The sequence below is a fragment of the Protomyctophum parallelum genome, assembly GCF_964188405.1.
Source record: "Protomyctophum parallelum genome assembly, chromosome: 9".
Taxonomy (NCBI): domain Eukaryota; kingdom Metazoa; phylum Chordata; class Actinopteri; order Myctophiformes; family Myctophidae; genus Protomyctophum; species Protomyctophum parallelum.
In genome coordinates, this window is record NC_139706.1 from 24,720,559 (window position 1) to 24,748,209 (window position 27,651).

The 27,651-nt window shown below is 42.6% G+C and overlaps 1 protein-coding gene across 1 annotated transcript; it reads left to right on the forward strand.

Moving 5' to 3' along the window:
• Window positions 1-181: 181 nt before the first annotated feature.
• On the forward strand, window positions 182-27,428 carry zbtb16b (zinc finger and BTB domain containing 16b). The gene is made up of 7 exons (XM_083773411.1): window positions 182-279; window positions 1,393-2,646; window positions 7,021-7,118; window positions 11,268-11,354; window positions 20,829-20,999; window positions 22,597-22,764; window positions 25,509-27,428. Exons 2-7 carry the CDS (start codon window positions 1,475-1,477, stop codon window positions 25,736-25,738), a joined length of 1,926 nt encoding a protein of 641 aa, XP_083629537.1. The 5' UTR covers window positions 182-279; window positions 1,393-1,474; the 3' UTR covers window positions 25,739-27,428.
• Window positions 27,429-27,651: the final 223 nt, after the last annotated feature.

A 27,651-nucleotide genomic window follows, 5' to 3' on the forward strand; every position in this document is an offset into this window, starting at 1 on the left:
TCCTCATCAGATTTATTAATCAATGTCGTTGCCTTCTCCAATCTAGGGCATCGATTAAGCAATCGGCACCCTGCTCTTGCCCGGGTTGTTCAGATGCCCTGTAGATGTCTCTGTTTGCAGCACCAAGGAACAGAGGACAATCATTCAAAGCAGTGACGTCGCCTGGGTGATGATTTGCTTACTTGGAGCAGGAGTGAGTTTGGAGCGCGTACTGTGAAATGCCTAACCATGATGTTGCCTGGATAATAACCCTGTCAGTGGAGACGGAGGGATATTGAGGTAAGGAGCATGACAGGACATGAGTGCCTTGATCTATTTCGAGTGTGTTTCAGACTGGACATTTTTATACAGGTGGTCCTGAATCTGAACGTGCTACTTTTCAGACAGACTAGAAGGCTGCTATACAAATAATGTTTCCGTACCATATTGCATGCTACTTACTGAGTGTTTATTGTCATTGAATATTAGTAGCCTAGGCATTTCAGACATGTTGAGAATGCCTGAAGTTTGTCCGCCGCTGAAATTGGGAAATTAAAACTTGATTCGGTCTTGCAGTCTCGTCAAACCGTGCTGTAATTTTAGATTGGTGGTAATTTGCGGGTATAAGTATAGCTTTCGGCAGTAGATATAGCCTAAATCTAACGATTTATCCCGATAAGTGAGGCTATAGGGCTAAATGGTTGGTGTGCACCTGATGCGCTCTGATGTTGCGGATAGTTGGGACCAAGGATGTAACCTATCAGCATCACTCGAGCGTGCCTGGAAGTGGTCCACAATGATTATAATGTTTTGGAGCCAATCATTAGGTTACTTTGATATAGTAATATTCTTGAACTGCATGGACGAATAAATATATGTCGCATGTGCAGGTCATAATTATATTGATGGACGGCATAAGATATTTGGACAGTTTGATAACTTAATTGTTTTACATTGGTCGTATATAGAAGTGGTATTATAGCTATAGCCTACTCCTTTGTGGTAGCTAATTGGCGGATTTTGCGCAATAAATAATAAACAATGTCTAAATAATAATGACACGTATATGTTTGTGCGCTACCTGTTGAAGGTATCGGCTGATAAAAGGAATGATATGGCATCTGTTCACTTTGCAGACATTATTAAAGCATCACTGTTAATGTCAGTGTACATCAATCTGATTGTTTCCGCATTCTGTTGTCATTATTATTATTACATTATTATTATTATTCATGTTGAATTGGGTATATACTATGGCATATAAACCAAGTCAGATATTGCACATATTTTACTTTTGTTTCTTATTTATGATAAACAAAATCCTACTGCATAAATATTCCCTCTCAATGAAGTACTAACTGAGTTATTCTGCGCTGTGATCTTCTTCCACCTGACTTCCTCCCTGAGTTACAGCACAACAACCTAAAGGCCATTGGAGAGCCACACCTCATGCGTGGGCTCAGCGAGGGTCCGAGTGGATACGGGTCTAACAAACATGGGCGTCCTTCAGCTCCACAACCCCACGCATCCTAGCACGCTCCTGCAGCGGGCCAATCAGATGCGCCTGGCGGGAACGCTGTGCGACGTTATAATCACAGTGGACGGCCAGGAGTTCCCAGCCCACCGCACCGTGCTGGCCTGCACCAGCAAGATGTTCGAGATTCTGTTCCACCGCAGCAGCCGACACTATGCCCTGGACTTCCTGTCCCCCAAGACCTTCCAGCAGATCCTGGAGTACGCCTACACGGCCTCTCTGCAGGCCAGCGCCGAGGACCTGGACGACCTCCTGTACGCCGCTGAGATCCTGGAGATCGAGTACCTGGAGGAACAGTGCCTGAAGGTGCTGGAAACCATCCAGTCAGAGGAGAGCGAGGACGCGGCCGTCAGAGACCACAACGACCACAGCCGCGCCAGGCACTGGAGGCAAATGTTGATGTCCAAGAACAAGCATTCCGAACAGGACGGAAATAACTGCACCACGCTCACTGCCCTTCACCACCTCGCACTGTGTCAGATGGCAGAGAGCACTTCCCCCGGCCCACAGACTGAAGGGGCTCCCCCGTCGAGCCCCAGGCTGCACAAAGACGTCGATATGGAGAGCATGGCTCTCCAACAACAACCCCAGTATTTTGGCGTGGCCATGTTGGCCTCATCCCTGGCACCAGCAGGCAGCATAAAGACAGAGAGCATGCAGGTGGATGAGGCCAACGGCTGCGAGGGAAGGTCCTCCAGCGGCGGAGAAGTGAGCTGCATTTCTGAACAGCCTCGAGACGAGGGCCCGGGAACGCCACTCCGAGGCAGCGTGATCACCAGCGCCCGAGAGTTACACTCGGGCCAGGACGATGGAAGCCAAAGGGGGAGCTCTCTTGAAAGCTTCCCTGGGACAGCCGAGAGACATCTGGCCTCTCTGTACTCTATGCCTTCCAGCCACCCGGAGGAGGGGAGGATACCACTGTCTGTCTCAGTGGCCCCATCATCCCTGGTGATGCCGCTTGATCCAAGGGCCTATGGCGGCCTCCTGCACCAGGGCCTGCTCCACAGGGAGCTGCTCAGCAGACTGGGCCAGTTTGCAGCAGGGATGAGGCGTGAGGGCCAGGCTCAAGGCCAGCTATGCTGTGGTGAATGTGGGCTTCAGCTGCACAACAGACAGGCTATGGAGCAGCACAGGTAGAGTAGACCTCCATCCGTCAACACTCCCAAGATCAGTCTGTTTATTATTATTATTATTATTATTATTATTACCCTTATTATTACCCTAATTATTATTATCCTTATTATTATTACTGTTATTATTATTATTATTATTATTATTATATACAGGCTATATATCAAACATAACACACACACACGCACGCACACTCCAAACTGTTCATTTTTTTAAATGAGGCAATACTGCCTCATTAAAGTTGGTGTTGTGACTTTATTTATTGTCAATTACTTGCATGAGAGGGGAAAGGTGGTGGAGTTAGTTGCTTTAGCAGACAGTTTGAAGGTCCAATGGAGTTAAGAGGTTTTGTCCAAAGTGTTTTTTGACTACTTCCATTGGTTCGATATTTTCGAAACAACACAGACGTAAAGGGTGTTCAATATCACTCATTTATGAAAAAGAAAAAAAAATCAAAAATGGAGTTAGGTGGTTTCCTCTCGACAGCAACAACTAGAATGGTGCCCATTGGGCACTGGCGTAGGTGGAATGATGCAAGTTGGAAATTATCCAGTTATTATGTCTGTGTCCCATTTATGCCCTTTTATATGGAGTTGTTTGTCAGGCATGCCCAAATATAGTCTATGCAGATGTCAGAACAGGCGGCCAGCTCCATATATGGAGAAAGGGGTGATCAGGTGTGATCAATTGGCTAATTTGGGCCCTGTCCAGAGCCTGGGCATAGGCTTTTTGTGACACTGGGCACTGCACTCCCTGTGGTGGTGTGGAAGATGTGTGTCAAATGTGAAGTCGGTGGGGCAAACGGTTCTCGAGTTATGTGGTTTACAGACGTACGTACAAATGTACGTACACACAGAGACATTGGTGCATTTTTATATTAGGATAAAATGTGCAATATCAAGGGCAAAGTGTAAGGTGGTCAGAATTATAGAAGGACTCAGTGACAGTATCCTGATATGGCTAAGCATGCATGTGCCATATGGATATATTCCTTGTGCCTGCATGTGTGGATAGTGGTAAATGTGTTTATATACTAGCAGATAGTCTTTCTAATGAATGATGATGATTTGTTCCATGATCTGTAGGATTTCTCAGAGACACCTGCACTCATGCCTGCAGAGTGAGACTTTCTGGAAAGTCATGAATTAGATCTTTGTTAGGCACTTAATATAGAGCAGCCTCCGTGTCGCATAATGCTTCTATTTACAAAGCTACTGCTTTTTTCCCCCTTCTTTTTTCTTTTCTTTTTGATTACTTCTACAGAAGTGTTTACACAGGCTGTTTTCAAAACTATTTGATATCTCTGCTGTCTGAGGGAAGAAACAAAACTAATTCCAAAATGTTCATTTTTTTATAAAAAAAATAAAAAAAAAAGAAATATATATATATATATAGTGGAGATTTTTTACTTTTTAAGGTAAATACTTTTCATTGGTTAAATATTTCTTTAACCAACACACAGACGTAAAGGGTGTTCAATAGCACTGATTTTGCCTTTATTTGATGCACTGTACACAATAAGTTGACAGGAAATGAGGAGAGAGATGGGGAGTGACACGCAGCGAAGGTCGTCGGGACCGGGAGTTTAACCCGCAACACGCTGTCAGGTTGGATTAGCAGCCTAGGTGCCCGGACCGCTAGGCTGGCCCAGGCCAGGTTTGGCAGATAGTTTGAGGATACAATGGAGTTAGGAGGTTCACGCCAAAGCACTTTTTAATACTTTCCATTGGTTAAATATTTTTTTTAACCAACACACAGACGTAAAGGGTGTTCAATAGCATTGACTTATTAAAAGAAAGAAAAAAAAAGAAAAGGATATGCATTCCTCAGCATCATTAGAGAACTTCTCAATAGGAACCAGGCTGAACCTTTCAGGTTGTTGATGGATAACGTCTGCTGTGTTGATTACTCAAATTCAGGGATTTGTCAGTTTGTTCAACCATCTCATATAAAAGCATCACCATTTTTGTTTCTCAAATGAACAAGGATGAAAGATTACTACATATTACCCGTCTGTCATTTGAACAGTAAACTACAATCCCATTGACCATATTTGCACGATGACAATTTTGCACTTATGTCATGAAACCTCATCCCTTAATGACTCACAAATGCATGCGATTGACATTTCATGTTTGTGCCACTCCAGAGTTTAAGGGATGGCTCTCCAATAAAATGTGGCATACTGTGATTCCATTTGCACACTTAAGTTAGCCTTAAATGAACACTCACAGGATTTGACTGTGTACTCACTACTCATGCAGATAGTTTCCTATATTTTGTAAATAATCCATTTTAAATAATACATTAATTAGAGGGAAAGGAATACCTTAAAGTGAAAATAGCAGCTCTATAGATCGGTAGCTCGGTAGATCGATAGATCGGTAGCTATTTTCACTAGTTTGGGACACAGGGAGACATAACATTTCTCTTCTGGTTCTCGAGCTAAAAGGTTTGGGAACCACTGAGATAGACAGATGTCATTGGTAGGGGTCATACTGTGTTTCATTTACACCGGTCTCTTTATTTGTTCGTCTCTAAATGTTCTGATGAATTGAAAATGGTGGACCCTGTTGTAAGTGTAATGCTTTATCAGTGTGTCGTCCGCAGTAACAGTCATGTGAAATGTATTCATTCTGCAAACAGTTAATAAATATTTCAATCAATCAATCAATCAATCTAACCAGGTCAATGTATTGTTTATGTAGACCTCTTGTAACCTATAGGTATAGGTGGTTGTACCTTTCATGCCTGGAACACGTGTGTGTGTGTGTGTGTGTGTGTGTGTGTGTGTGTGTGTGTGTGTGTGTGTGTGTGTGTGTGTGTGTGTGTGTGTGTGTGTGTGTGTGTGTGTGTGTGTGTGTGTGTGTGTGTGTGTGTGTGTGTGTGTGTGTGTGTGTGTGTGTGTGCGTAAATGCGTAAATGCAGTTAGTCATAAAGTGCTTGAAGCCTACTTTGCCTGCTTGAAGTTTGTGACTGACATGTCTTCTCTGAGCTATACAAAAAAAAAGACATTTGCAAAGAGTACTTTGTATGAAATTATGTAAAACTGGATAATTCCAGCACTTATGCAGGGAATGTACTGTAAGGAACTGCAATTATATAAAATTACAGGCAAGAAAAAAATAAGAATAAAGAAACTGCGCAGGATGTCGGACACTGACAGTGTGTATTTTTTACTTTCTTATAGATTAGTGCCTTTTAGGTTCTACGAAGTGGCAACTAAGGCATACAGTATATGTCTAGGAATTTAGGATCAGTCAGGTTGCTGAGGCAGATCTGGAGATATACGAGTATTTCTAAGTTGGAAGTTTATTACAAGTTAGTGGTCAAGCAGTTCCCTGACTAACTCAAAGAGCACAGGCCCTTATTATTATTATTATGCTTAAATAAGATGCTCCCAAGAAGAGATATCTTAAGATCAGCAAACATGTTTGTCCAGCTAGCAACCAACCTGGTTAGACCCCTACACAAGCACAACGGGAGTTAGAGCTCGCCATAATGTGGAGGGGGGGAAAAAGCCTATTTTATGCTCCATTGTATGATGAAACTATAAATTGGGCTCAACATGGTTAGAAGGGGTTACAATGTGCGAACAAGATGGCACGCAACAGTTATATAAGATATCTAGTCATAGGCAGGATAAGTAGGCCTGCTGTTCAATATATTATTCCACACGTTTTATGAGCAAAGTCCTACACATCAAGTCAATAACGTGGTGTACATTTTTGGTGTTACATTTTCAGGATAATTTCTTTTGACCACAGATTGTGTTCCAGCCATGGATGGCTGTGAGACCATTCGTTGGTCAGAGGGGATATAAGGATAACGTGTGTGGTTGGATGCGTGTGATATGATATGATGGCTTGATCGCTGCAGGCAGAGCTTCAGCGAATCATCCCCCCCCCCCCCCTTTAATAGCTGTGTGTGTGTGTGTGTGTGTGTGTGTGTGTGTGTGTGTGTGTGTGTGTGTGTGTGTGTGTGTGTGTGTGTGTGTGTGTGTGTGTGTGTGTGTGTGTGTGCGTGTGTGCCTGCACGTGTGTGCACGTACTGTATTTGTATGCACTCTGAAATTAGCCAGATATCCTATTGTGGGTGTCCTCTTAGCATTCATGCAGTGTGATTCACAACAGCAAAGGCTTCTCTCACTAATGATGTTGCATTCAGTGATTGATTCGTGTCAGAATGCAAACGTGCTGTTCTTTATGGGGACAACAATGCTACTTGCCTTGGAGGACCTTACAGAAAAGGAATAGAAACATAGCACTATTATGTTTTCTCTCTCTCTCTCTCTCTCTCTCTCTCTCTCTCTCTCTCTCTCTTTCATACATGAAATTGTATTGTTTTGACTAACATTGCAGTTGTGTTTTCAATAGGAAGCTGCATAACAGGGAAAGGGGCCATGGCTGTGAATACTGTGGCAAGATCTTCCCGGACAGCGTACGGCTAAGGATGCACATGCTGTCTCATGCAGGTGATTATAATTAACCATCACACATTGATCTGGGTACAACCCAGCCAGATAGACTGACAGACAGACACATTTTTTTTTTTTTTTTTTTAAGATATTTTTTTGCGGCTTACGCCTTTTATTGATTTTTTAAGGGACAGATAGTAGGCTGACAGGAAACGGGAGAGAGATGGGGGGATGACATGCGGTAAAGGCCGTGTCGGGTTCGGGAGTCGAACCCGCGGCACACCGCGACTGGATCACCAGTCCGGTGCCCAGACCGTTACGCTACGGCCTGGGCCAGACAGACACATTTTTGACCCTGAAAGAAATTCCTAACTTGAAAGGTTACTAGAAAGCTGAGTAGGTACAACGATGCTATAAGTGAAATAGAAAGTAAAATATACAAGCAAAAAATATGTTGGCACTGTTGACATGTATACACATAGCAGCAATGCTAAGAAGGTCAAATATACAGGCCATAATAATAAAAACAGGCCTCTAGAATTGGCAGTGCAGACTGTGAATTAAAGGTTAACATGGCTGTGGACGTTTCTGCGGCACATAATCCACAGTCTATTCTAGGCTACTTTGTTTGGAAAATCTCTTGCCACCGTGAATATTGCTCCCCATATTAAGATCACGTCTGTGCTTACTTACTGTAGATCTCTGTGTGTGTTGGTGTGTGTGTGTGTGTGTGTGTGTGTGTGTGTGTGTGTGTGTGTGTGTGTGTGTGTGTCTCTCTCTCTCTCTCTCTCTCTCTCTCTCTCTCTCACACACACACACACACACACACACACACACACACACACACACACACACACACACACACACACACACACACACAGACTGTCTCTCTGTCTCTCTCTCTCTGACTCTGTCTCTCTCTGTCTTACTCCCCACACCACCACCAAAGTCTTTCAGTTGAATCTTTGTGTGTTTTTTGGGAGATTTTTGGCAGTTCGCCAGCTCTGCCCCTTCTGAGTGATGACATCATCAGCTGCCGGCAGGCCTGGGTGTTCTGCCAGTGTTCCGAAGCGTGTGTGATGGCTCGCTCGCAGATGTGTGTCCAGGAACACACTGTACCCAAATGCAGACTTAATCAGACCTGACTGCTCTCCCAGCTACTTTATCCAAAATAGAGAAAGAGGGGGAGAGGCGGGAGAGAGGAGGGAGGGAGAGGGGGGGTAAAATGAAACTAAAATAAAAGCAGAGACCCCGGTCTGAATATGAGAATAGACAAGGCTAGCTTAGCTCTCTGTCCCTCCGTTACATTGACATTTGTTCAGGGCAGGGTGACATGACACATGAGAGAAAATCATTCCCACCTTAAACAAATGTTTAGAAAGGACTTTACCTGGGCCATACCATGCCCTGATGCCACCTTGCTCCTGTGGAGCCAGACTGGCATATACGTGCGCTGGCTGCTATTGCTGTCCCTGGCAACAAGGTGCTCCTAATTTCCAATTCACAAAGACATTCGAATTTCAATTCTCACAAAATTATATCCTCCGCATTGCCTCAATGTGCTAACACATAATGCCATGGGGGAAAAAGAGATGTCGATCTTATTGTCACCGTGTATTTCAGTATAGCAGCCTTAGATCCCGCTGGTTGCTAAGGAGCGAGTTCTCCGCCCGTTCTAATGGGCTGATTTAGTATTCAGCTCGATGCTGGCTCTTATTTTGGTATGCCAGACAAAGTGTTTTGATGGAGGACGATTGCAGCCGTGTCTGGAGACAGTTTGATGGTTTATGGATGAGAGCACACTCCGTGCCTTTGACTGCACAAGACAATGCACTATGTTCTCTTCCTCCCTAATCACACAATCTCACACAACACAACACACCACGCTGGGCTGGCCAGCGTCACACAACATTAGGGTCCACCACACTGCCATAGCATTTTATGCTTTGGAAACTTCTGTCACGCACGTTTTTATTATTTATTTATTTTGCCGTAGAAAACAAAAGCGGTGTTCCAAAACAATAACAGTTTTCTTTTAGGGGGGGGGGGGGGGTCGGGGAAACATATGAAGCAGTTGTGCTGCATTTGTGTGTAGAGGTTATAGTGCGAGTTGAAAGAGGACCACATTTTGTCTGCCGTGTTCAGAGTTCCCAAAGCTTGTGGGTGTTTTAATGAGTCATTTTAACTTCATTTAAAGCCAGCTGAGCAGAAAATAGATCAGGGAATGAGCCCTGGGCCAGTATGGATCTGCAACCGATTTACATCTCAGTGAGAGCCAACCCACATCCAAACAGCTGTAAGTGAGTGTGCATGTGTTACACTGTACATGTGCACGTGCAGGTGTGTGTGTGTGTGTGTGTGTGTGTGTGTGTGTGTGTGTGTGTGTGTGTGTGTGTGTGTGTGTGTGTGTGTGTGTGTGTGTGTGTGTGTGTGTGTGTGTGTGTGTGTGTGTGTGTGTGTGTGTGTGTGCATGTGCGTGTGCGTGTGCGTGCGTGTGCGTGTGCGTGCGTGCGCGCGCGTGCATGGATGAGTGAATCAGTTTGTGTCTCTGTGCAGGTGTGAGTGCATCAGAATTCAACATTTGTGCGAGTGCTGTACACTCGTGTCTTCATGAGAACAGCCATGGGCATTCCAAAGGTGGGCTGAATAATACTGTAGTTGCACTGTAGCATGTGAGGGGCTTTGGAGTGTTGACTCTGAAGTGTGTTTTCTGTTTGTTTGATAGAGGGATGTGCCGCAGGCGGAAAGAGTCTGCTGTTGAGAGAACACCCAGTCCTTCTGTGGCCTCTCATGCAGACAGTGTGCTCAGTGTTCAGAGTCTGATAACGGGGCATGGTAAATAAAACTCTTCAGCGCTCTGTTGTGAAGAGGCAGGCTATGGCACACTGTCTGGTGCCATTGTTGTCCCAAGTTGCTTTTCTACCTTGGATTCTTCCATTCCGTTGTGCTGCCATGTACAGTATAGTTAGTATATAGTATGTGCTTCCTTAATTTACAGCACTAGTATTTACAGACTAATGAGAAGCCCCAGGGAATTTCAAAATGAACAAAAGGAAAACAGACGTGACTCTGCTCTGATGTCCTGCTGTAGGTTCCTTTTTGTTATAGCCATATAACCGTCAAAAGCTCACGTTCACACGTATTCGTTCACAAGTATTTGAATACAGTGAAACCCGTTGCTTAACTTTATATTGGTGGTTATGTCTCATTAGCTACAAATGTCAGTATTATTTTAAAATGTTTACAAATGTATTTTGTAACAGACTACGCGAAATTAAGGAAACACAGTAAAAAGCCACATTTCCATCTACCAGTAAGACGGCCTGAGGCCGAGAAGCGACCTCACCCAGCCTGGGTGACGGCAGACTGCTGGGCGAGCGTTGGTGCTTTGGCATGGTGGGTCAGATCAACATATGGAATGAATTCTGTACTGGCCATATATGGAGCGTGTCTTGATTGGACATGGTTTGATAAGGTCAGATCAACATATGGAATGTCAGAACAGGTCAGCTCCATATATGGAGATCTAAGGCCGGTGGCAGCAGGGGCAGTGTCTTGAGTGTACAGGGTTTGATGAGGACCCAGGTAGGGCCGGCGGGCTTTAATTTTCAGGCCTGTTGAGAACTCTAGTTTTCGCCGGCTGCCGGGCATGGGTGCTGGCCTGCTCCATACAGATCTAGGTGATGATCCAGTCTTCTCCATTATGGCTATATCCAAGGTTTGATGAGGTCAGTGTTGTGATCTTCATATATGGAGAAGGCCATATATGGAGCATGTCACGAGGCGTGACGGAACGACTGAGGAAATGACTGACGGACTGACAGGTTTTGCAGGTTTTCATAGTAATCTACGACCTACCGTTTAAAAAAGGCCAAACCTCAGTGAACAAAAACATTGTGATTAATGATAAAGTTACAAAATGAGTCATCATTCACAAAATGTGAAGAGAACATAATGAACAGATTATCACAGGTGAATAAATAAGTAAACTGGTTAATACTCAACTGACATCAGGCCATATACACTTTCTCTTGGAACAAAGTAAAACAATACTACATGGATACTTACAATCTTGTTCAAAACAATGAAAATAACTAATTATGTTTTATTGGTGTGACCATGACGGGCAGCAGGTACATTAAGCTGGGGCCGCGGGGTGAATAGCACTGGATTAGGATAAATGCTCATCGTTGTGATTTCCTACAGCTCCTGCAGAAGCACTGGTGTGTGATCAATGTGGAGCCACATTCTCATCAGAGGATGCTCTGGAAGCACACAGGAGAACACACACAGGTACAGTACAAACAAGTACACACACACACACACACAAACACACACACACACACACACACACACACACATACACATACACATACACGCGCACGTTACGTTACGTTACGTTAATGTGTGTCTTGGAAAGCATCACATTTGAACTATTGATTAAACTGTGACTTTGGAACTTTTGCTCATGGGTCCAAAATTGCTTGTCATGCTGGCTGGGTTAAACTGTTCCTGTCATTATGCTCTATAATTTATCCACTCTGGGGTGGGGAGTGGGGGCTCTCACATATCACCCACTAATATCTTTTGGCATCCATAGAGTGTACATGCTACTTCACTCAACAGCCACAGGGGTTGTTTGTTTGTTACTGTTAGTTCATTATTATGTGATAGATATACCATGGTCTGTTCCTGTGTTAGAGTGGCTAAAGTATTATTTACCATACCATACTTACACCGACACATTACCTTCCGTGACTACAATATCCTGCATGTTTTGTTTAGGAATACCTTTCCATAACACAAAGGAAGTAAAACTCAGAAATGTCTGAAACATTACAACCACACAATGACCTTTTTTTTTTTTTACCAAACCACCTCTAACCCAGTCGGGTCTTTACCGTTGGTCAACAGCATGTATGCCTCGCGGTGTCTGAATCCACACCTTTTCTGCTACTGTCAGAGAAAGGTGATAACCCTCTCCGGAGCATTGGCATGTAACTGTAACTCCAGGTGGCACACACAGTATGAATACTTAATGCTTGTGGACATGGAGGGGTGTTAACGATGCCCAGAAGTCTCTACCCTCATCTCTTGGGGTTGTAAACATCCAGAGCTCAGTTTCACCTTGGCAGCGTATCCAGTGCAGGGTACAGAAGGGCATTACTCTCTCATTTTGTCATGATCTCAGTTTGGTCTAGTGTGACCCATGACCTGTTTTACTGCCTCTCTACTGTGCCTCACATCACGCTGCACTGAAATTAAATGAAGGATAGGCTATGTTTTTAGTTGCTTTAGGATTAGCTTGTTCACATCTCCATGGATAACTTTATATTTCATAAACCTCGACTGTACTTTACTTTCACCAGATCACATAGCCTTGAGATGCAGATCTTGATTCAGAGTGTTGTGATAGTGATACCGTGGCTTTGTGTTGCCATTAGGTATAACCAGTGAGCCAAATGAGTTTCCTCTTGGCAGATTAACACTATGTCAGACCTCGGCAGCTGCAACAGTGGCCCACCCCCACTGCTTTAAGGAGACCTTCTCTTAAGCAATTTGGCAGCATTTGGCTGGGTTTACTATAGTTTACGGTATAAAAGTCTCTTTTGCTATTTTGATATGTCAGAGGTGAATGGCCATGGAGTTGCTGTAGTTTAAGATCAAAGAGAGGAGGGGGTTCGCTGGGCAGGCTGGAACGTGGGAAGGGAAAGGGGGTGGCTTCCCAAGGGCATGTGGCTGGCGGGTGGCACTGGATGCCAAGACTCAGAGGAAAAACAACATCATGTGCTGCTGTTTACTCCTCTCTTACAGCACTGTCATAGTCTCCTCTGACCTACTTATCAGTGCCCAAAATAAAAGAATGGATCTGTCTCTGAACTGCGCGAGTAACAATGGCGTTTGTTTGATTACGACTACTGTAGTTATGCCTCTGGGGATATTCAGCATTTTGACTATAATTTTATGTAAAGAGTTTTGCAACACCCAGTGACTGTAGATAATCTATCCGACACGATGGCAGTGACTGGATATACTGCAGAGCATAATACTCGCTAACTATTCTGCCACATTACCTTCTGGGCAAAGGCTGTATGAGTGTTGCCACTGTGGGTTTCAAAGCAGCTGCACTTTTCACAGTCATGCATTTTAAACTCTGTCCATCAATAGAATATGATGACTGTCTGTGCCAGCTCTAATTAAACAGTTCTATAACCCATTCAGCCACGCTGTGGGCTTTGCCATGTTGCCATTGTTGAAATAAACCCTTTACCCTCACCTAATTGCGTGTCCGACTGTCCGTCATTATACTGGCCCCTACTGTTAATACCCAGCTAACATTCACACAGATTTTAAGCTGAATGGATGTAATGTTCTAGTTGCCTGTTGCACTGGGTCACAGTGGCATGTCTGCGCTTCCTGTTGTTCGGCGTATAAAAGGAACACTGTCACTACAGTGTACTCTAGCGGGGTCTTCAGGCCAAAGACCCCTTATACTGTAGCTGAGAGAGAGATGAAGCAGGGACGGCCTACTACATATAAAACTGTGGCTTTTATATGTAATAGACATGTGACTTTTTCATAGATTTCAGATAGCTTCATAGTCTTTATGACAGCACTATCGTCATCAGCATATTTTGGATTCATGTTTATTTGTATTTAACCACTTGAACCGTCAACACCTTTCTCTTAGCACTAGGCATTGTGCGCCTGTAGATTTGCTATTATTTGGCAAAAGTACTCCTCAGAATATGGATGCTAGGGTTCAAGTGGATATTGTAAGAAAGAAAATTCCTATCACACAAAGATTTTGGGGTCCTGTAGTAACTCTGAGGACCCCTTAGAGCAGGGGTGCCCACACTTTTTGGACTTGAGAGCCAGTTTCAAAATGACCAGCTCAACTAGATCTACCCACCAAAAAAATATTATCCCGTTGCTGAAATTTGTTTAAAAATGTACCTGAGGGGGCTGATGGAATAGCGTCGTGGGTGTTACATACAGTACAAGACAAGAGATAAGACAAACACACATGGAATGGGGAAATGGAGGGGAGAATGGAATTGGTAGGGTGTTGTTTTGTTTGTAACTTTGTAATGCTACTGACGTTTGTGCACAAAAATCTTGAATTTTGCATTGTGGGTTTGAGCTGATCAAGTCACCTTAATTCAAGTGTCAAGTCCAATTTAAATTAAATATATTTTTAGGACCATGTATGCCATGCTGTGATCTACCTGCACAGCCTTTGTGATCTACTGGTAGATCACAATCTACCTTTTTGGCACCCCTGCCCTAATGGTTCCGGACCCCCTGTTGACGATCCCTGTACTATAGTCTCCATCAATAAAGTACTGTATGCTTAATGCAAGAAATCAGCGCAGTGGATATGGGGAGCAGGAGTGTGACCTCAATGAACTGGTCCATGGAATGGTGGTTAAACACGAGCAACGTATCTCTTGTTGCATTAATTATTGAGCTGGTTGTACCTCACTCGGGTAGATTAGCAGTCTACTGATGTGTGCCTGAGGTCATATCAGGTACTGTAGTCTGCGCGCGCATGTGCGCACGCGCGCGTGTGTGTGTGTGTGTGTGTGTGTGTGTGTGTGCGCTCGCGCGCGCGTGTGTGTGTGTGTGTGTGTGTGTGTGTGTGTGTGTGTGTGTGCCTGCCTATGGTTCTAGCATCCCCATAGCCACAGTCAATGCATCTGCAGGGAGTTGTCTGAGTGAACACGCAAGCATGAATGTACCGGGTCATTTGAGGTCTAGCACACAATGCAGCCTACATGACTGTGTATGGTTAACTGGGTCATGAGTGTCCGAGACAGTTAGCACACTATATGCACTGAGCTGAGACATAACGGGAACATTATTTAATGCAGCTTGTGTGATGATGGGTGTCATAGTAAATTCAGTATGCATGGCCTTAAACCATGAGGCAGCCTCGTGAAGTGTGGATTTACAAAAAAATGCATTATATTCCTCTGCATTGTCATGGTGGGAGTGGATTTCTTTTAACCCATTAATACCTGAGGTCAATTCTACAAATGCCTTCAGTACAGCAGTTTGCACTTTCAAGATAAAAAAGGGGGATAATCTAAAATGACACATGCTTTCCCGGTATTACATATTTCTACTTCATGAACTGTGATGTTGCGCGAAAATAGACAATCTACATTCTACAATGTTGCATTTTTGAGAATTTCTGAAAACACCTGGAATGACATGCCCAAAATAAAGAAGTCAGATTGAAAGTGGGTTAAGCTTTGAGTTGCAAATGTGGCTTGCAATTTACATGCAAGCCTATTAATTAGGACAACATACAGTATACAATATACATGAATGAAAATATGATTGTTCTTACAAAAAAAAAAAAAAAAGGAGATGTTTCAGATATTTATTTAGTTTGGAAAAAAATGTTGGATTGTTTAGTGGTTGAAAAGAAGCATAGTGTTGAACAAATCAACATGATTCATGTAGGTGCTTACTGGACATTAATTCTAAAGTAAATCTACCAAATAAGGCCAACGTGCCGAAAACATGCTGGAGATTTTCATTCATCATTGAATGCAATCTCTTGTTCAATTTGCAGTGGGTTTACTCCCAGATTCTCAGGGTGGGAAAACTTTTGTCAGCCATTTGAAAAGGAACAGGCTGCGCTTATTTGTGAATGAAGGGATTAGCTTGAACACGTTCACCCAAGGAGGACCATGATCCTATCTGGTTGCCTAGACACATGGTTTTGTCTCTGAGGCAGCGTGAGAGCTTGGCTGGGTCCCACCTCAGTTGGACTGAATGAGTGGCAGATGTAGCAAGGCGAACTGTGTTTAACCACATGACCACGCAAGTCTTCTCACACCCTATTTTGTACATAAACTGAACTGACGTAAAAATCTGAAGCCAATCTTGATTTAATAGCATCACCGTTTGGCACCTCATCACAAAAATGATATAATGAGAAACACCAAAGATATATAAATTCTTCTTTCTTGCATTGAGAGGAGTAGTTTATGCTGAATTGCTTTTCCCACTGGAAAGTGTGAAAGGCATACTCTCACAGGACGAGACAATGCTCAGTTCGCTCTCCATCCTTTGAGGACCACCATTGATTACATGGTATTTACCCCATTGAGGACCAAGGGTCAAGGGTCATCCTGTAGTCCCATATCCATTGTCTAGTTAAGGGTGAGAAAGCAGGGGGCAAAGACAAGCCAACTTTAGGACCTACTTTGTTACAGAGAAAGCTTCTCAGCACTGAGAGCTAAAGCCTATTGGAAAACACTACGGGCAATACTTTTTGTTTGGAAATGTTAACTGGGAGCACTGAAGCACGTAGTGATCAGACAAAATGTCATCACGCACACAAACACTTTAGGTTATTTTTTACTCCATTGGACGGTGGCATCGCTAGCCAAAACTAAAACTTCTAGAAGCTAACAACACGTTGTAACATGATGCATTGTTATCGTGTAGATCTGACACTGTTGTGCAGTGAAGTAGAAGTTTAGCTTTTGTTTACGCATTAGGATCTTGTTTGCCATATTTATTTTTAGCATTTTGTGTAGTTGAGCTTAGCTACTCCTGGGATGTCACTCGATGTCAGCCTGAGATCAACAGTCAGAGTCTTTTGATGGATACATTTGTCATGTTCCCTTCCCAATATGGTTTCCATGACGGTAAATGAGCAGACTGCCTGGCAGAAAGGTAAAGACTAATTTATACTTAAAGCACTGACTGGGCAGCAGTGGCTCAGGTGGTAGAGTGGCCGTTTTGTTTCACGGCTCCCCCTGGGTTAGTGTCCAAGTGTTGCACAAGACACTGAACTGCTGCTTTCCTCTGCAGTGAATAAGGACATTGTGAAGTGCTATATAAATGCACTATTTACCATTTATACTCCATTGTATGACTGTGTCACTCATTTCCTCGCTTATTTTCAGCGAGCAATATGTGGCCTTGAAACAATACATTAAGCTTAAGATTAACTAACATAAAACAGATCTAGTGCACACACTGTATACAATACATGAAGCAAAAAAGAAAAGAAGAGTTAATAATTGTATCTATTCTTATAACAACCACACAGAACAAATGTCACAAGCTTACAAAGCGATGTTATTTTTATATTCAATTCTGAGGTGTCAACTATATGAATAGTTATAATTCCGTGCCCAAAAATGTAACTCTTTGGCTATCTGACACAGACACACACACACACACACACACACACACACACACACACACACACACACACACACACACATTTCACATTTCAAACGTAATAAGACTAGTAAGAATAAAACATAAGATAACTATTTTTAGGATAGGTTTACTCTATTTTGGACTAAGCGTCATATATGATTACAAGACTGGTTATTTTTTAACCATACATACATACATACATGTACATACATACATACATACATACATACATACATACATACATACATGTACATACATACATACATACATACATACATACATACATGTACATACATACATACATACATACATACATACATGTACATACATACATACATAAATACATAGTATGGTCTCGGACCTTGGTTAGGTATGCGGTCTAGTCTAACTTGGACTCAGGGGGGTGGACGCCTCTGCCTTGCATAGTCCCCAGTGAATAGGCAGTTTGCCCGTCACTGGTAACCCCCTTTTTGAATTATTTTTAAATATATGAAGGTATTGCGGGCAGGGATTTTTACAAAAAAGCCCCCCTTTTAAAATACATACACACATACATACCTACATACATACATTTCAGTAGTTTTAGCAGTTTTTAAGGACCCACTTTTAGGCCAGTGCACCAGAGCAAGCTCTTGCCTTTTTTTAAACCCTACCCATTTTAACCAAATACATACATATACATACATACATACATACATACATAGTATATTTCCTTCCACAGATAGCTACTGTATGCTCTGAAGGAACTCAAGGACGCATTATGCACACACACACACACACACACACACACACACACACACACACACACACACACACACACACACACACACACACACACACACACACACACACACACACACACACACACCGAACAACAACAAAACAACAAAAAGGATGTAGGAATATAAAACAATGAGAAAATGTGTGTGTGTGTGTGTGTGTGTGTGTGTGTGTGTGTGTGTGTGTGTGTGTGTGTGTGTGTGTGTGTGTGTGCGTGCGTGTGCATGTGCGTGCGCACGCACGTGCGTGAGAGTGACAGAGATAGAGAGAGAGAGTCTGAGTTCTATTGTGAATGGGAGTTGGTTTCATGTACATGCCTATTCAAAATGCAGCTGGGAAATAGATTGAGCCTAATGCTATGATCACATTGTTTGGTTTTTGAATAATAGCTGTCAGAGCCACGGGATGCGTAGCTAACACCATCACTAGTGCCCAGTATCCCCCTCCTCCGACTCTGTCTTTTTTTTTAAGTCGTCCCCCCCCAAAAAAAATAAAAAAATAAATCCACAATAAATTCTCTCAAGTGTGAAAAAAGTGTCCAGTCTTCATAAGTGCCCAATTGCCCATATACTGTTTAGATAGTTGTGGACTCTGCTCAGTCTCTGCAAAACTGGACACTTTAAAATAGAAATCACTCCCCCTGCTGGAGGCATAAAATATTGCAATGTTGATGTTTGATGATCACAGTTCTACATTGGAGGTCGTCTGGAGAATGGATTGTTTGAACCTCAAATGTTTGGTATTTAAGTAGATCATCATTCCGAGTCAACGGCTGCTTGCTGCACAGTGAATTGGCTTTAGTAATGCATGCCGGAGAGAAAACAAGTCTGATGAGACAGTTCTTGTCTGTTCAGTGTTACAGAGGCTGGTAAAAGGCTAGTTTTCAACTGAGAAAAAAAGCGTTAAATTTTCTGGGGTGCTGAAAATGTGTCATTTTGGTCAAGCGAAAGGGTCATGCGACAAAGTATAAACTATCCATAAGAATAGAGGCTTGGGGAGCAAGGGTCTTTTGTCAAGGTCTAAAATATTGAGATCCGTGGTGTGAGAAAAGGCCCCTGGTCATTAGGAAGCAGCAGCAGCATGAAGACTATGGGAGTGTAGGAGTTGCATGAAGGGCCTAGTATGACTAATGGGTTTGGTCAATGATGCCTTGAACCATATTGTGTATCTATTGTGTTAATGGCCACAGGGTAACACTTCTGACAGGTGCAGCTCATTCCATCAGACTGTGGGGCTATAGTGTTGTAAAGAGTGAGGAATGTCTTTCATTCCGTTTGATGCCTATTAGTAGTTAGTTACTACTAATGTCTATGTCTGTTAATGATTGAAAATGATCTGTGCTGTGAACATTATTTTAAGGATATATATACACACATACTTCATTTTAAACCTTTTAGGCTAGGCAGGCTAATAATGAAACTGGAAAAATGTATAAGAAATAATTTTAGATGATGCCTCACAAACAAAAAGCACCTAGTTTAGTGTATTATGTGTAAACACTAAAAACTGTGTTTCGTTTGAGGGAATTGTACAATGCATGTATTTCTTAGAAAATGTGATTTATTCATTATTATTATTGTCGTTATTATAATTATTGTTATTATAATTATTATTTCATTTTACTTTGAGACTGTTAACTCGATTGAACCTGAAGCAAGTGTCTGACACTCTTCCTTCTTAGTATGAGTGTGCTGTATCCCTTTCCCTGCACTAATTCCAATTTAATTGCCAGTTGCCTCAAGGCACTTCAATAACAGTAACAAATGATTTGATTTAGTGGACCTCATCAGACTGCATTTTAAATGCGACACAGCAACCCCACTTGAATTCCAATGAAGTACTGGCACAGCCCTCTGTTTACTAATGATCCTCCGCTGGAGATGTCTGATTGAATCTGAGTCAGGAGCAATGGGACCTGCTAGCATTGTAAATGATCCACAACCTGAGCAAAGAGAGAAATAAGGACCTCATAATCTCACATTAAAGCTTAACTCTTCAGGACATGCACATTATTAGCAACGCGATTGATTAAGCCATCAGTCTAAACATATCTCGTATGAATTTGCACGCAGGTGCGACCGAGGGTGCTGGGATGGGGTTTTACGAGACGAGACAGCATGCACACCCTGTAGATCAAATGGTGACTGTATGACAGCCAATGGATGGTCTTCATATTGACGTTCTCACTTAAACTACCCTGCCTGCGTCTCCCCATCTGTATTCCTCTCCACACTCTGTGCAACAGGAAAGCAGCCCCAAAGTGATGCCAGGTCACACACAGGATTAAACTGGATTGTGTTTTTTCCCGCAGTCCTGCCTTTAATGGCTTGATATCACTACTTAACATTCTGCACAGAGCACATAGTGTAGGCATCATTTAGGGTGGAGCAGCTATCAGACGCTCTCTGAGCACAGAGACAGAGGACTTCACAGGCGAGAGCTGACTCCTGATGGGGAATGAGGAGAATAATTACACATCTAACACACCAGGAAGAAGCCATTGATTGTGTGATTGGCACGTTCCACATTGTGTTTGAAATTCCTAAAGAAAACAATTACTTTCCGGGTTTAAAATAGAGTGCATTTAAAGACTGTAGTTGAAAGCGCCCATGGACTTTTGGGGAGAGTTAGTCGAGGTAGAAGCACTTTCTCTTTGAAATAAGCCTGTTTTTTTTTTGTTTTTTTTCTCCTTAGAGACTCAGAGAAAGTTGAAGTGACCCAGTTTCACCACTTAAGGCCCTGTCTGCGCACAGTACTGAAATAACTGTGTGTCTCTGTCTTGTGCACTCTCTCCAGGGACTGACATGGCTGTGTTCTGTCTGCTGTGTGCAAAGCGCTTCCAGACCCAGAAGGCCCTGCAGCAGCACATGGAGGTCCATGCAGGCATGCACAGTTACATCTGCAGCCACTGCGAGCGGCCCTTCCCCAGTCACACAACACTCAAAAGACACTTACGCTCTCACACAGGTAAGACAGTGGTGGGGAAAGTACTCACATGTTTTACTCAAGTAAAAGTATCAGTACTGCAATGTAGAAATACTCTGTTACAAGTAAAAGTCCGGAATTAAAAATGTACTTGAGGTAAAGTACAAAAGTATTGGCATCAAAATGTACTTAAAGTACCAAAAGTAAAAGTACTTTTTATGCAAAATGTCCCATTTCATGTTTTCAAATGTATGCAAATCTTTTGAAAATAGCAGATCTACAAGCACACAATGTGTTGCATCACGATGCATTGTGAGCTTGTAGATCGGCTATTTTCAAATGGACCAAAATGTATAGGCCTGAAAGTGGTAATGTATGTTTTTGTAATATCAAAATCTGCAAATCAACTAGTAACTAGTAGTTTTCACATAAATGTAGTTGAGTAAAAGTACAATATTTGGATCTTGAGATGTAGTGGAGTAGAAGTAAAAGTATTGGAAGTTGGAATTACTCAAGTAAAATACAAATACCTCAGAGTTTTACTTAATTACAGTACTTAAGTAAGTTACTTTCCACATGGATCGTTGACCCTGCCGAAGAGCCTTGGCCATACCTTTATATTCACCATCATAATCTGCTGGATCCTGGAGTGATGCACATCCACATGATCCACATGTGATCACTGAATCAGTGGCATCCGAATAGGGCATTATGTTGTTGTACGTTATCTGTCTGAAGGATTCTAGACAATTTGCATCCACTTTCCTGCTTCCCTTTGCCGTCTCTGTGAGATGACTCACCTCTCTGATGACAGCACTGTACTGTTATGGCCTGGGCGACGGCGGGCGTATTTTGGGCAATTTCATCCTGTTTATATTTGGCGTTCTTAGACAGCCTTTGGGCTTCTACAAATTCACGGCTGTCAGTTCTGGTGCAGTTCATACCAAAATGATAGAGGAAACCCAAATAAATATTGAAGGGAAAGCAAATGGAAATGACTTGTCTGCGTGTTTCACCAGGGGTGAGTCTCAGTGCCACAGGAGACGGGGAGATATTTACTGAAAAGATGTCCCCCTTTCTTCTTTTACCTTAAATAACTCTCTCGACTGTCAAGACGGCTTGATGTCTAGACAGGAGAAATACATAATTGATGTGAAGAGACAGAAGTGAAGGGAGTTTCGGCCACGGCTGCGTATCTTGTTTGTCTGCTTCGAAGTAACATTTTGTAAATGTCATCTGCTCCGTATAGTGGCGTGCGCTATTGGGGAGAATCAGCCCGTAATGAGCAGAGCAGTGTATCCTCTGACTTGGTTGTTGCTGTGGACACTGAGATAATGAGGCACATAGGTCATTGGAGATGAGTCCAACCCTCAGCCTAGGAGAGAAATACATTAACTACAGTGTGTGGAAAGACACAGCCACACATGTCTGGGGGACTTTTATTAGCTATTAGCAGACAGCTGGGAGGAGACTCCTTGCATAGTAATGTTAGCGATGTCTGGAAGCACATTGTCCCCACCCCCTGCGACCAAGACTGGCGCTGATGGTTAAGTTATGTAGCATACACGTCATTCTAATGACAATGTTGCTGTTTTATTCCTGGTCATTATAAAGGGTGTGACACTGCTGTGTTTTTCAGGCGATCACCCGTTTGAGTGCGAGTTCTGCGGAACCTGTTTCAGAGACGACGGCACTTTGAGGGGACACAAGCGCATCCACACAGGAGAGAAGCCTTACGAGTGTAACGGCTGTGGCAAGAGGTTCAGCCTCAAGCACCAGCTGGAGACACACTACCGTGTGCACACAGGTCAGAGGGCAAAACCTCCCCACACTACCGTGTACACACAGGTCCTTTTATTTCATTGTTCGACTGTGATGCTTGCCAAAATTAACCGATTTTCAATAGAAACAAAATGCAAAATATTTGTTTTCATTGAAATGTGGCACGATGCTCGCCAATTTATTTTTGGCAAGTGACACACCCGTTATCTAAAAACAAACACGCTCCTCTCTCGCATGCACGCACGCACGCACACACACACACACACACACACATGCAGGTGAACTGAATTAATGCCCGCTAGCATTTATTGAAAAATTAGGATCTAATTCACGCCAGAATATTTCCCAGTTGAGCTCTTATTTTGAAAAGCCACATTTCCAGACTACCGGAAGTGAACATAACCTAGTAAGTAGAACAGGACCCGGGTTCGACTCCCAATCCTGACGGCCTTTACTGCATGTCACCCCCCCCATCTCTCTCACCATTTCCTGTCAGCCTACTGTCTGTCCCTCCATAAAAAAATATATATATACCGTATATTACCAAATAGTAGCCCGGGCCGTTAATATGCAAATCGATTCGGACCCCGGGCTGTTATAAGGAGCCGGGCCGTTATTTGCCATAGGCTGTTATTTATTTTTGCACCGGCCTGCACAAGGCCATTATTTGGTTTCAGTATATACATACAGTAACATACAGTAACATGTAGTGCAAATATAGTTTGGAACTGGTATTACCGTATTAATAATAAAAAAACAAAGCTACAGTAAAAAAAAACTACATACAGTAAAGCGTTTACAAGTATACTGTACAAAACAACATACTAATACTGTACAGGGTTCCTACCGCCATGAAATTCAGTGAATTATTTTTAATTTTAAAATACAGGCATAGAAAAGCTCATTTGGAATTAAAATGTTTGGATATCATTTCATAAATAACAACCTAACAATATAGTTACTTTTTTACATCTGTTCATTTTTCCATGTTGTCTTGCTTGGGGGGATTGATAGCATACAATATCCTAATTAATGCATAGGCCTGGAAATGGGGTAAAAATACATTTGGAAATGTTGTAGAATATGAATTGTTAAAAAAATAATTGGGAACTAAACTTGTGGGACTGTAGCAATCTCAATGCTACCAATACTCATCATCCTCCTCCAATTTAGTGCATCAATATTGTACAAGACCTACAAGCTCAAGCTACAAACGCACCGAGGCTTGACGCATTGTGAGCTTGTAGATCAGCTATTTCTTTGCACACCGGCCACGGCTTTTTGCACCGGTCAGCACCTGGCCATAATTTGGTACATACAGTTCCAATAAACATTGCATGCAATGCATTTTGATTTAATTGTAAGAGGGAGCGTATCAACACACAGGTGTAACCACTACATGTTCTGATTGAGCATGGGGAAGCAGCGGACAAACACATGATTTCATTATAAACTGTAGGCCTACGTACCGGTAGATTTTCACCCAATGAAAATGTACACTTCACGGATTATAGGCCATTTGGAATTAGAACAATCGGTTGAAAATTTACCGAGAATAACACGATTTAAATATCAACTTTTTTGTTGCACCGAGGACTTGTTGCGCCGAGGTGTTTTATAGTACTATACTTGTGAGGACCTGGCTGGCGCACGCCGCACACAATCTTCATCTGCAAGCTCACAAAGCGCTGGAGCTTGGAGCTTGTAGATAGTGATACACGGATGACAATAAACATTACACAGAATATACACCACTTTGCATTAAAGGAGAATTCCATACTAAAAGGCTTTCTTACCTTTCTTTGTAGTTGTTACGTCCCCACCAAAGAGGTCCAGGTGTTATTTTGTGCAAAATCTCCTTATTGGCTATTTCCCCTACCATAAGCCCTAAATGAATTGCATTGAATTGAATGGGAATTGAATGGGGCTATGGGGTGTTGTGCTAATTTGCTTATTTCCATCGCTCAAAATTATAATTTCTTTGTATATATCCTCTCTTCATAATGTAAATAATATCCCAAGCGGCACACTTTACTACTTCTTTCGATGGAAATAAGCGAACTAGCATAACACCCCATAGCCCCATTCAATTCCCATTCAATGCAATGCAATTCATTGAGGGCTTATGGTAGGGAAAATAGCCAATAAGGAGTTTTTGCACAAAAAAACACCTGGACCTCTTTGGTGGGGACGTAACAACTACAAAGAAAGGTAAGAAAGATAAGTAAGCATTCTAGCATGGAATTCTCCTTTAAAACAATTGGTTGTGCATAGGAGGCACTTGTGAAACTATAGCCTAGATTTAGTTTATGGATGTGGAGGAGGACTGGTGTTGCGCTGTTGTGAGGTGATCTTGGCGTGCGGAGATTTGCAAACTCAACAGGTGAACACGCATATAATAATATAAATGAGGGCTGAGGCTGATTAATTTTGCAAATAACGGGTAGAGGAGGGCGGTTATTTGATGGAGACGGTTATTACGCAAAATGGTGTCGGAACTTGGGCCGTTATTTGGTGCTGGGCGGTTATTTGAGCAACGGCTGTTATTTGGTAATATACGGTATATAAAATAAAGGCGAAAGCCACAAAAAAAATCATTAAAAATAAATAAATTTACCTAGATCTACGGCAATGGCGCGGAGGGTGTTAAGAAGTTATTACAGTTAAAGAACATCAAATTGAATCAAAGACTTATTCACCCAAAGCTCAATATTCATACAAAGTTCATGTCATTATGCTCTTCCCTTCCTGAATTGTAAATGTTTTCAGGTGAGAAGCCATTTGAGTGCAAGCTGTGTCACCAGCGTTCACGAGACTACTCGGCTATGATTAAGCACCTGCGCACTCACAACGGAGCATCTCCGTACCAGTGCACCATATGCCAGGACTTCTGCCCCAGCCTGGCGGCCATGCAAAAGCACATGAAGGCCCACAAACCAGAGGACGTGCCCTCAGACTGGAGGATAGAAAAGACTTACCTTTATGTCTGCTATGTCTGAGCGGGACTTAGACCGTAACACACACACACACACACACACACACACACACACAGTACACACGCACATACGCACACACACACGCATGCACACACACATTCAAAGGGGTGTGATTTATTGTGTGTGTGGAAGGGGGTGTTTGTGGATGTGTAGGTATTTATATACTTACATATATACCGGTAGGCATACAAACACACACAAGCAGATACAATTACATGCAAATGCATATACACAACTAAAAAGGCTAGAAAAGAACTAGAAAGACTCATTAGCTCGTGAATCTCCGCCAGGAGGTATGCCCTATACCTCTCTCCATCTTTCTGTCTGTCTGCGGCATGTGATGACAAGGTTTTGGGGATGTGCGTGTAAGAAAAGCCACAGGCAATGGGATATAACAAAGGACTGTTGCATCATTATGGTGCATTCCAAAGTGACAGGCTGTATGGAGAAAAATATTTGGACAGTGAACACACCGAAAAGTAGTGTGGCATATTGTCATCACTAAGACAAACATGACATTACAATGCTGTAGACTAATAATACTTTGCAATACAGTATGTGTGCAGGACGCTCCCATCTCCTCAATGTTCTGTGTAATCTGCAAAGTTTGATTGTTAATTCATTTGGTCAATTTAATCAAATCCAATTTGAAATGTCAGGTTTTGTCAGGCTTTGCAAGTCCTTCGCAATAGGAAGTAAAGAATGCAATGTCAATGACGTTACGGCTACACAAGTTGACAGTCAGTTGTAGGCCTACATGAAACTGAAGAGTATATATATATAGGATGAGATGTATACAGTATACATGTAAGGTGGCAAACCATGCCAGCATATTCTCTGGAATGAGATCTGATGTGTGTTAAAGGCGCTAAAGACGGGCTTAAGAGAGCTCAAACAAAGTTGAATGTGCATGGACATTATACTATGATTTGGGGGTTTGGAGGTACAGTAGGTCATCACATGTTTACAGTATTTTGGTATTAATCTAATGATGACTTGTGCCAGTGTATAATCTCTGCAATTAGGTTGTAACGATACATCCCTTAAAATTGGAGTGCCATTTTTGACATTTCTTTCCACCCTAAAACATGATCATCAGGTCTTATTGGAAAGAAGATCTTTTTCTAAAAAGTGTACAGTATTTGTTAAAATGTCGTTTTAATGACATTTTAACACGCCCACCAGGCATGAACTGGTGGCATGATGGGTGGTGATCCACCTGAACTGAAGCCACAGCTGTATGATAAAGGGGGAGGGGTTAGGGGAGGGGCTGATAGTGTGATGTCACTATTACTGTTTCTTTCATTGGCACGTTTGACTGTCAAGGTGTCAGTCTCCAGGAAGAAACCCTAAATACAAATGGAAGACACCATTGCAAATAACAACCACACCAAGGGGTCTAATGAAGTACTGTCACCTCATAGACACATGGAAAATTGGAAAAAGTACTAAAATCACGGCACTCCATCTTTAAGGATGTACATGTGGGAGAGGAGCACTATAGTTGGCTAGTTATGTAGTAATATAGATCCCATATGCTGGACAGGCAGGAACCTGATTGGTGTGTGCCAGTCCCATAGCCTTGAGGGACAATAATTGCTCTGCTCTGATTATTAATATACAAACATTACATGGTTGTCTTTGACCAATCTGGGGGGGGGGGGGGGGGGGGCGGGAGTGTGTGTGTGTGTGTGTGTGTGTGTGTGTGTGTGTGTGTGTGTGTGTGTGCGTGTGTGTGTGTGTGTGTGTGCGTGCGTGCGTATATATATATATATATATGGCAATGTGCACAAGAAATATGATGCTGAATTCTGATATACAGTATTATGTGAGGACAGACACACAGACAGGGTTCATCTCCTGGCGGAGATAATAAATAAACACACACACACACACACACACACACACACACACAC